Here is an 11,967-nt window from a genome sequence, read left to right on the forward strand (position 1 = left end):
ATCAAGTTAATGAATCATCCCAGCTTCCTGGATTCCACTTGGTAGAATTTAAACTTAAAAACACAGCAAAACACATTTCGGTTACCTTATGTCAACAATAAAAGTTTCGTTATTTTCGAAACATCAAAGAGCACATATCTGCACACGGTCGCAACTGCAAAGGAAAAAGATGACGTGCTCAGGAGAAGCGATCTTATTTTAGAGACACTGCCGCTCTCTAGACCCTGTTCTTTCCCAGCAGGTCGTTGCGCGGAATCCGGCTTAACACGCCGCGGTCGGCCGCTGTTACAGGGTGGCAGGTCGGCGCGGGCCGGGGCGCTGAGCAGGCTCACTGTCGCCCACTGCAGGTTCCGAGCTGTGCGTCCCACTCAGAGCCACCACTGTCACCCTTCCGCCACCTCACTGCCCCCCGCGCAATGCAAAGTGTGAAACGCTCGGTCCTGCAAACTGGACTCAGAAGCAGGCGCGCGAGAGGCTGCGGTGAGTTTCTCCCGTGGCTCGCGGCGCCGACCGCAGGCCGAGCCCTGGCGAAACCCGGCAGGCGGACGAGCCGGATGGCGCTGCGCCGCCCGCGGACCCGCCCGGTACCCTCCGCGGCCCGCACCCGGCGGCCGACCTACCTGCGCGTCCCGACGGCGCGGCTGCGAACAGCAGCAGCGGCGGCAGCAGCAGCCGCAGGGCCGCGCGCCCGGGCGCCTGGAGCCCTCTGGCCGCCGCCCTCGTCGGGGGTCGGCGGGCCCCCATGGGCGGCGGCGCCGGGTCACATCCTGGCGGCGTCCCGCGGCCTGGCGCGCGCCCCCTCGAGCCGCGGCCTCCCGCGACGCCCGGGACCCACGGCTCGGGCCGCGCGCGTCGCTCCCAGCGGCCCCGGGAGGCGGTGCGGCGGCCGCGCCCCACCCGCGTCCCGCCCCAGCCCGGCTGCCGGCGCGGTTCCAGGCCCCAGGCACGCAGCTCCGACGGCCTGAGCGAGTGTCCCGGGCCGCAGCCCGCGAGGGCACTGGCGCAGGTAGACCCCCACTTCGGTGGAGGCGAGGAGGGGAGCGCATGGAAGAGTGATTCTGGTATTGGGCCTGACCGTCACGCCTCTAAATGTGCACTGTCGGGGTTCAGTACCCGAAGACCGGGATGGAATGTTTGTTTCTCTGCCATGCATTCACTGTATTGATTTCGTGCAATCCCCACCACCTGCAACTAGGTAATGTCCGTTGTACAGAAGAGGAAAGGGAAGCTCAGAAAGGGCGACGACATATCTGCTTGAAGGAAGTCCCCAAGCTTGTCAGCAGTGGCCTGCAGATGTCCACACAGGCCGGGTTCTAGGGTCCAGGCTCTTTATAACGGGATGATGGAGGGTTGAAATTAAGAACTGTGTTGGGGCGCCTGGGTGGCTCAGTCGGTTAAGGTTCAGCGTCTGGCTCAGGTCATGATCACAAGGTTTGTGAGTTCGAGCCCCGCGTCGGGCTCTGTGCTGACAGCTAGCTCAGAGCCTGGAGCCTGTTTCAGATTCTGTGTCTCCCTCTCTCACTGACTCTCCCCTGTTCACGCTGTTTCTCTCTCTCTCTCTCTCTCTCTCTCTCTCTCTCAGAAATAAATAAAAAAATATTAAAAAAAAAAAAAGAAGAACTGTGTTGAGGGACGCCTGGGTGGCTCAGTCCGTTAAGTCTCATAATCCTGATTTCCACCAGCGGACTCTGCTGACGGTGTGGAGCCTGCTGGGATGCTCCTTCTGCCCTCCCCCACTTCTCCCCTCCCCTGCTCGTGCGCCCCCTCTCTCAATAAATAAATAAATAAATAAATAAATAAATAAATAAATAAATAAATAAAACATTAAAAAAAGAAAGAAATGTGTTGAGATAGTGGGAAATAGTATAAAGAAAACCTGAGAGCCAGGCTCAGCTCTGGTCCTGAAGAGGGAGTCGTAAAGGCTGAGAGACATGAACGATTGGCCTCGGGTGTGTTCCCGCTTTCCCTCAGGGATACCCAGGTGTACAAAATTAGATCCCTAAATTTAGCTCCACTGCTTTCATCTTAGAAAAAAAAGAATCTAAAGTAACTGAAAAGAAAGAAGTCTTTTTGCTGGGAGGAAGTGAGAGTTGGGGCAAAATTTTGAGTCCTCTAAACATGTTACTTCCTTCTCCCCGAAAGACTTGGAAACAGAGGCTAACTAAATCCAGGTCAGATTGTCCCTTTGTCTGGGACTCAGCGTTACGATGCAGAAGCTGGGACTCCACGCAAGCTTATTTGTCAGCCAGGTTCCTTAGGTTCCACCAATAGGGGGCGCTGGAGGCATGCTGCCAGCCGGAGGCGGGGAGCCCAGGGGCCGGCCTTCCTATTGGCTGCTCTTGTCCACGCTGCCCCACTGTGTGTCCCGGGGCCCCAACGAGAGAGCTCCTGGTTCCACGCGCCGCCACAGAGATTCCAGCAACGGGCTGGCGGTGCCGATTCTCAGAAGCCAGGGCTCCCGTTTCCCAGGTTCCTCTCCCACGATGTAACCCCCACATCTTCCCTTTGTTCCTTCCGCCCTGGGGGCTGAGAGTTGCTTTTTGCGGTAACTTTCACTGCTTCGGTCTGAGAATCCCCCCTTTTACGTTTTTAGTTCTCCAACATCTGTTTCATCAATTCTACAGAGCACATTTTGTTTCTGTTAAAATAACTGGTATTGTTTCTGATTCCCTGGCTTGGGTCTTACTGATTCAGTAAGATTTAGGAAGGACGGACATTTTAGGAAGGACTTCATATGAACAGCAGGTCATCAGCATTGTTGTGAGTTGCTGTTCTTACTACCCATGAATTATATTAGTATAGCTTCATCCTTATTATTTTAAGTCTAGTGAGTTAATGCATATATTTGCCACAAAAGTATTTTGGGCCAAATGATTTTTGGTAGCTAAGATTTCGGACTTGTATGCATTTCTGTGCAAATATGAATTATTTGTGGCCCTAAAGGGGCTAACGCAGAAAGGTACTAGCCCTACCCTTCTTAACCCGAGCAGTAACACTTCGTTGTGTCTCCCATTAGAAAGTGGAAATGAGGAGGTGCCTGGGTGGCTCAGTCGCTTAAGCGTCTGACTTCGGCTCAGGTCATGATCTCACGGGTCGTGGGTTCAAGCCCTGCGTTGGGCTCTGTGCTCACAGCTAGCCCAGAGCCTGGAGCCTGTTTCAGATTCTGTGTGTGTCTCTCTCTCTCTGACCCTCCCCTGCTCACGCTGTCTCTGTCTCTCTCAAAAATAAAATTAAGAAAAAAAAAAAAAGAAAGTGGAAATGAGTAGGGGTCTTTCCCCCTTATAAGTGGGCTACCCTTTGTTTGTGAGCCAATACCGTTCTGTACATCTGCCTTCCCTCTGGCCATCCTCAGGTCCTTCTTTGGACTTGGCAGCATGTCAGAATCTCACTGGTCCCCTCCCTGTCATCAAATTCACCACTCTGTCCTCAGTAGATGCCTGTGGTTTTTGTAGGATGAGTGTGACCTAAAAAATTGCTAAATGTTCAGTTGATGTTTCCCATGCATTAAATTAAAGAGTGTAGTCATGACTCCTTTTGTTTTTACCTGTGACCTGGAACTCAACTTAGGGAGTTTCCTTTGTACCTTTAAATTCTACCCTCTTACCCACCCCATGAAAATCAGGAAGACACAGTCTGGTTCCCTCCCAGTCGAAATCTGTCTAGTCAAAATAAATCCTAGTATATCCTTCAGATGATTTTTGAAATGACTCAACGTATTCAAACTGGAATTTTCTTCCACTCATGAAGATTATAATCTTTCTGGTTCTGTCCCTTTGGTGCTTTCTTTTATTAAGTTTGTGATTTCGATTGCAGTATCGTTAATACATAGTGGTATATTAGTTTAAAGTGTACAATATAGTAATTCAACAATTCCTTGCATTACTCCATACTCATCATGATAAGAGTGCTCTTTAATCCCCATCCCCCCCTTCCCTCTGGTAACCATCAGTTTGTTCTCTATAGTTAAGAGTCTGTTTCTTGTTTTGTCTCTTTCTTTTTTCCTTTACTCATTTGATTTGTTTCTTAAATTCCACATATGAGTGAAATCATATGACATTTGTCTTGGACTGACTTATTTTGCTTAGCATTATACCCTCTAGATCCATCCATGTTGTTGTAAATGGCAAGATTTCATTCTTTTTCATGGTGGAATAATATTCCAGTGTGTGTGTGTGTGTGTGTGTGTTTGTGCGTGTGTGCGCGTGTGTGCACGCGCGTGTGTGTGCGTGCACGCGCACCAATCTTTTTCATCCATTCATCTACCAATGGATACTTGGACAGCTTCCATAATTCCAAATTCCATAATTTCCATTTTTTACAATAATTTCCATTATTGTAAATAATGCTACAATAAACATAGAGGTGCATGTATCTTTTTTGGAAACTTATTTTATTGTTTATTGTTGAGAGAGAGAGACACACACACAGAGTGAGCAGGGCAAGGAGGGGAGAGGCAGAGAGAAAGGGAGACACAGAATGTGAAGCAGATTGCAGGCTCTGAGCTGTCAGCACAGAGCCCGATGTGGGCTAGAACTCACAAACTGTGAGATCATGACCTGAGCCAAAGTCGGAAGCTTAACTGACTAAGCCACCCAGACACCCCTCTTTTTTTTTATAATTTAATTTTTTTAATGTTTGTTTATTTTTGACAGAGACAGAATGTGAGCAGGGAAGGGGCAGAGAGAGGGATACACAGAATCAGAAGCAGGCTCCAGGCTCTGCGTTGTCAGCACAAAGCCCGTTGTGGGGCTTGAACTCATGAACCATGAGGTCATGACCTGAGGCAAAGTCAGATGCTTAATCGACTGAGCCACCCAGGTGCCCCTGCTTGTATCTGTTTAAATTAGTGTCTTGTATTTTGGGGGCAAATACCCAGTAGCGCAATTACTGGATTTTAGGATAGTTCTATTTTTAACTTTTTTTTTTTTTTTTGAGGAAACTCTGTACTGTCTTCCACAGTGGCTGCAACAGTTTGCATACCCCCCAGCAATGCACGAGAGTTCCTTTTATGCCACGCCCTCGCCAACACTTGTTGTTTCTTGTGTTTTTGATTTTAGCTTTCCTGGCAGATGTGAGGTGATATCTCATTGTAGTTTTGATTTGCATTTCCCTGATGATGAATGATGTTGAACATCTCTTTGTGTGTCTTTTGGCCACTTGTATGTCTTCTTTGGAGAAATATCTAGAAGACAATCCTTCTTGCCATGATTTATCCCCTACTGAGATCTTAATTTTGTGGAGTCTACCGTATGGGATTTTGGGCTTTCTGATCAGCACAGCTATAAATCAATACCCTCCACCCTCAACCCTTGTGCTACTACCACAAACAAAACTACAACCTTTTTCTATTCCAATTGAACTCCTAAATAGTTTCCAGGGATGATACATCATCAGCACCATCAGCACCATCAGCACCATCATGTGAAGTTATTGAATTCTTACCTCGAGCTAGCTACTATGCTTAGAATTTTAGACTCACCACCTTCTCAGGTCCTTACAACAATTCTATGAGTTAGTCACATTACCCTGAATTACAAAATGAGGAAATATGCTTGGGCAAGTTGTTCACTTAATAAACGACACGATTGGGATCTGAAGCCTGGTTAATCTAATTTAAAGGTCTGTGTTTGTAATGACTTCCTTATATGCCTCTGCACTTAAGAAAATAAAGCAAATACATATACCAGGTGGACTGCAAAATAACACATATATGAAGATGTATACTTATTAATTTATGAAAAATGCAGCATTGGTGTGATTTCCATATTGTAAATCACCTTGTGAATGGAAACAGATGCCCATTTTTTAAATAGTTTATTGTCAAGTTGGTTACCATATAACACCCAGTGCTCATCCCAACAAGTGGCCTCCTCCATGCCCATCACCCCCCTTCCCCTATCCATGCCCCCCAAAGCCCTCAGTTTGTTCTCGGTATTCAAGAGTTTCTCATGGTTTGCCTCCCTCCCTCTCCCCAACTATTTCCTCCCCTTCCCCTCCCCCATGGTCCTCCGTTAAGTTTTTCCTGTTCCACTTCTAAGTGAAAACATATGGTATGTGTCCTTCTCTGCCTGACTTATTTCACTCAGCGTAACACCCTCGAGTTCCATCCATGTTGCTACAAATTCAGATGCCCATTTTTGAACACTCAGTTCCAGAAGGTACTACGTTTCCAAAAGTAAACCTGAAGGTTAGAGAGAGGGCAGGGCATTTTGGGGGGAAAGGAGGAAAGGAGAGAGTCCGGGGGAGATAGTAAGCATCTAGTATTAAGGAGATTTCTGAAAATCCTTTTAGTCTACTCTGCCATTCTCTGTGGATATTTGGAACCCCTGACAATGTTGACATTATGCTGTCTGCTCAAATCTAAATAATATCAAATAGTTAAAATCTTTTTTTTTCAAATAGCTGAAATCTTAGGAATCCTATCTCATCAGATATTTTTCCAATTCTCCAATTCTTTCAAAAAATTTTTGAGAAGTGGTCCACTCATTAAGATTTTTTTGTAGTTAAGTATAATACACATATAGAAAAATGCACCGAGATAGATGTTACAGTTCAATGAGTTATCACTAAGGGAATATGTTGTTAAGCATCACCCAAGTTAAAAAATAGAACAATGCTAACTCTACGTAGCCTGTCCGCTTACCTCTTCTCTTCTCCCCAAAATATTTCAGTGTGTATTCCACTGTATTTGGCTTCTCTTATGCAACATGATGCTGAGAATTATCTGTGTTACTGCCTATAGCTTAGTGCAACACTGTAAACTTATCTATTGTGTAACCATGCTATAATTTACTTATGCATTTTATTTTGGTGACATTTAGATTGTTTTCAGTTTGGAGCTAATGGCAATAGTGCTTCTTGGAGCATTCTTATTTGTGTCTTTTATCTAGGTGTACATATTTCTGGCAGGTACATACCCAGAAGTGTAATTACTAAATCATAGGAGAGACATAATTTCTGCTTAAGTAAATCATGCCAAACCTGTTTTCCAAAGTGTTATAACAATTTACACTGCCATCAGCTGCAATGACATTGAGAAATTTTTCATAAGTTTATTAGCCATTTGGATATACTCTTGTGACAAGGATCTGCTCCTGTTTCTTACCTGTTTTGTTTTAATTATATCGTCTTTTTATGTTATTGTTGTTTGAAGAAATTGTTACATATGCTGAAAATGAAGCCTTTAGCAGTTATATATTGTATAAATATTTCTCCTTTTATTGTGACTTGCTTTTCTACTCTCTCAATAGAGTAATAAAAGTTCTTAAATGTAATATAGTATAATTTACCAATTATTTTTCTTATGGTTTTGTATTTTGTGTCCTGTTTAAAAAATGTTATCCCACCCGAAGATCATGAAGAGATTCTTCTAAGTTCTCTTCTGAAAGCTTTATTGCTTTATTTTTCACATGTAAAATTATGATCTGCCTTGAATTGATTTTTGTCTATGATTTAAACTAGGGGTTCAAATTTTATGGTTTTTTTTTTATATGAGTCTGACTGTCCTGGCACCATTTACTGAAAAATCATCCTTTCCCTCAAGCTCCATCTTCTTCTAAGATGCCATTCATTAATGGGTGTTTATAGACGCTGCTCTGTTCTATTGGTCTCTTTGTCTATTATTTTGCCAAATCCTACACTATTTTAATTACTTAATTTTTTTTCCTGTTCATCCCTCTACCTTGTTCTTACTTGTGTACCTTGACTATTTTTTGCCCTTTGTATTTCCATATAAATTTTAGATCACTTGTTAATTCCCACAAAACAACTGGCTGAGGTTTTTATTTTAAGTTTTTTTTTATTAAGTCATAACACACATAACATAAGGTGCCTAAGACACATTAATCTTAACTTTTTTCATACATACAGAACCATGTTACTAACCTCAGATCAAAATATAGAATATTTTCCCTAATGCTTTTTCTCATACACCCCCAATAGGAACTCCCTGTTTTGACTTTCATTGCCATCTGATTAGTTTTGACCTTTCTTGACCTTATTAGGAGAACTATACAGTATATATTCTTCTGTGTCTGGCTTCTTTTGTTCAACGTAATGTCTTTGAGGTTCTTTCATGTTGTCCAATGTATGAATAGGTTTGTTTGTTTTTTTTAACTGCTAGGAGTGTCCCATGATAAATTGTTAATGTCTGTTCATTTTTATGCTGAAAGCAAATACCAGGTTTCCAGGGCAGAGATGAGAGTTATTAGTATTACCTACAGCGATAACTGCATCTGTTTCCTGGGCTCCATTCCTCTCTCTCCCTCTCTCTCTCTTCTGGGGTGACGTGATGAGAGCTAGGTGGATTCTGTGCACGCACCGCAGGAGAGGAAACCCAATGTTATAATCTGGAAGCTTAGATAGACTACATGCTGCTTAGCTGCTGCTCTGTCTTTCTGAAAGAAGGAGAGAATCTCTTTTCTTTAAGATTAACAAATACTTTGGAGAGTAAATGAATTCTTTCAGGAAGGCAAAGGTGAAAGTCCCTATCCTGGACCGCAAACATTTGGCTCTGGGGGAGGTAAGTTTTATCATCTTCTGAATGGGAACATATGGCTCCAGGTCTAACCCCCCTTGCAATCGTAAGGAGCAGATGAGTCAGGGCAGAGGAGATATTCTATGATGTGCCAATTTCCTTTGCTTAAGAAGACAGACTGTCCAGAAGTGTGGAAATATTTGTGGAGCATTGTTTCCCTGACATTCCGTTATATGAATTTACCACATTTGATTTACTCATTTTTCTGTTGATGGACATTTGAGTTATTGCTTGTTATTGGGTTGTAAGAGGCTTTTGTGTATTGTGGATGTCAGATATATATGTTGTAAATATTTTCTCCCAGTTCATGGCTTGCCTTTTCATTTTTACAATAATGTCTCCAAGAGCAAAATTTGTAACTTTGATGAAGTCAGATTTTTCAATTTTTTCCATTGTGGAAAATTGTTTCCTTCTGGTGTCTCATCTTCAGAAATCTTTGTGTATTCCAAAGTTGAAAATGTTTTCTTCTAGAAATTTTATAGTTTTACCTTTTACAATTAAATCTACAATACACTCTAAGTTAATTTTTCTGTATGGTATGAAGAAAAAGTAGAGGTTAATTCTTTATCTCAGGCAGCTGTCCTTTCATATCTGTGCCATTTGCTGAAAAGATTTTTAGTCCACATGAAATTAACTTAGTCATCTTTTTGGGAAATCTATTGGCCATATATGTACAGGTCTATTTCTGGATCTCTATTCTTCTCATTGGTCTCTGTTTATTTTTGCACTAATACCACATTTAATTATTTTATGTTTTATTTATTTCCGAGAGAGAGAGACACACAGCATGAACAGGGGAGGGTCAGAGAGAGAGGGAGACACAGAATCTGAAGCAGGCTCCAGGCTCTGAGCTAGCTGTCAGCACAGAGCCTGAGGCGGGGCTTGAACCCACGAACCATGAGATCATGACCTGAGCTGAAGTCGGAAGCTTAACGGACTGAGCCACCCAGTTGCCCCACTAATACCACATTTTAAAAAAACAAACTTTTTTTGTTTTTATTGGCAAAGAGAGTTTTCGCTTACTTCTCTCCCAGTTACATTACCACAGTAAACGTTCAAAACTAAGCAAGTCACATTGGCATATTATTGTTAAGTAAACTTCATACTGTGGATTTCTCTAGTTTTTCCACTGCTATTCCAGGATCCAGTGTAGGGGTACCATGTCGCCTGTGGTTCCCATGTCTCCTCAGTCTTCTCTGGTCTGTGATACTTTCTCAATTTTCTGTGTTTTGCATGATCTTGACAGTCTTAAGTACTGGCCAGGTATCCATCCTGTAGAGTGAAAAAAAAATCTATGGACAAATATTAATAGGAAAGTTTAGCAGGGTTTCTAGACATAAATTCAATCTACAAAATGTCCATTTCTACAACCCAATATTAAACTAGTAGAAAATGAAATAAACAATAGTTTATAATAGCATGAAAGATACCTAGGACATGCAAAACGTTTATGGGAAAGGTTCATACATTCTTTGTGAAAATGCATGAAATTCTGAGTGACACTGCAGAATATTTTTTTAGATGGAGAAATATAGATAGTGGTTATGGACTGAGAAATCTGTATCTGTTAAAATTAGGTCATAGAGACAATGCAATTCCAATGAAAATTTTAATGGATTTTTGTGAAAGGTGATTATAAAATTCTTGACAAGGTGATTATAAAATTCATGTGGAATCTCAAAGGCCCACAATTAATAAAGGTATCTTTCCAGAAGTTCAGATGGGAAGACTTGCCCTTTCAAAAATCAAGAGTTATTATAAAGGAACAGTAAGGTCATGTGGTAGAATAAAGGATCCATGAAACAGTATATGGTGTCCAACATTTACAGACATTTGATAAAAGAGGGTATTTTAGATGTGTGAGGAAAGAATGGGATTTAAGTGAATGAATTTTCTGGGAAAATTGGGTATTTACCTTTTGCCACATCACATACAAAAATAATTTGAGATGGATTAAAGAGCTGTTAATGGGTTAAATGATGTCCCCTTCCCAGTTCTCAGAAAATGAACTTATCTGGAAATAAGGATGTTGCATAAATTAGTTAAGTTTAGATGAGGTCATACTGGAGGAGGATGTAACTTTAATCCAATATAACTGGTGTCTTTATAAAAAGGAGAAATGGATGCAAACATGCACACAGGGAGAAGGCCATGTGGGCATAAAGGCACAGACTGGGGCCATGCATCTACAAGCCATGGAACACCACAGATTACCAGTAACCCACCAGAAGCTTAGACAAGGTGCCTGGGACAGATTTCCCCTCACAGCTCTCAGAAGAAATAAACCTGCCAATACTTTGATTTCAGACTTCTAGCTTTGGAACTGAGAGATAATAAATTGACGTCACGTAACTCACCTTTGTTACAGCAGTACTAGCGAACCAATCCAAGAGCTGAATGTGAAAGCAAAGTCAAAAAGACTTTAGAAGACAGTATAGTAGAATATCTATATGAACTTAGGGGAGGAAAGCATTTCTTAAGCATAAAAAGCGCTAACTATAAACAAAAAGATTGATAAGTTTGAACTACATTAAAATTAAGGATTTCTGCTCACCAAAAGGCAATGAAAGAGAGTTAAGAGACAAGCTACAAATCGGAAGACTATACATGCACCATATGTAGCATATATTACATAGAATATTATGTATGTCATATATGCATATATTCTGGATATGTGTGTGTGTGTGTGTGTGTGTGTGTGTGTATTTCTGGATACCAGACAATTTTTATTTAATTTCAAAGAACACTTTTCACTAAGGGATTTGTGATGTTGTTTTGGTCATTTCTTCTCTATTTTGAGGTTCAGAATTAATGTGGAAAATGGAACAGTACTCCTACTAGCAGAAACAATGGCTTCTGGAAGGGTTTATAAACACTCACAGAAGTTATGTTCACCAGTACCATAAAGAATGGTGGCAATAAAGAATATGAAAATCCTTGCAAATATTGAATGACCTTGGCATTCATGATCACCAGAAAGTTCTCAATGCAGCAACTGCTTGTATAATAAGTCAGCTGGTGGTTGAGCCTGCTGGGAATGCTAATTAGCCAGACTATGTGAAAAGAAACCAAAGATTCTTCCTTTCTGGTATGGAACAACAAAGCACGACATTAATAATTTGCTTTAGTCCAAATCCAGAGGTAGTCTAGCTTTACTTGGTAGAAGCATAGCTCCCTCTGCTGGGTAATTTAGGGAATTCAGATCTGAAGACTATTGAAAATGCCAGGTAGGCACATAGCTCATTGAAAAGTTTTTATTTCAAAGGAAAAACCAAGATATTATTGAAGAAGAACGAAGCTGGGCAACTTACACCATGATATCAAAACTTTCTGCAAAACTATAAATTGATAAGTTAGAATTCATTAAAATTAACAACTGCTGTTCATCAAAAATACCGTGAGAGAGTGAAAGAGCACAAAGCAGAAGATAT

The 11,967-nt window shown here is 42.0% G+C and overlaps 1 protein-coding gene across 1 annotated transcript in view; it reads right to left on the reverse strand.

The window, feature by feature from the left end:
• The window catches only part of IL20RA (interleukin 20 receptor subunit alpha), a 35,694-nt gene extending 34,862 nt beyond the window's left edge, over positions 1 to 832 (reverse strand). The window contains exon 1 of the mRNA XM_039243564.1: positions 621 to 832. Coding sequence (XP_039099495.1) covers positions 621 to 744 — 124 coding nt within the window. The 5' untranslated portion in view covers positions 745 to 832. The remainder of the gene's footprint in view (positions 1 to 620) is intronic.
• Positions 833 to 11,967: the final 11,135 nt, after the last annotated feature.

The sequence above is a fragment of the Hyaena hyaena genome, unplaced genomic scaffold (genome assembly GCF_003009895.1).
Source record: "Hyaena hyaena isolate Hyena2069 unplaced genomic scaffold, ASM300989v1 scaffold_229, whole genome shotgun sequence".
In the NCBI taxonomy this organism is placed as follows: Eukaryota; Metazoa; Chordata; class Mammalia; order Carnivora; family Hyaenidae; genus Hyaena; species Hyaena hyaena.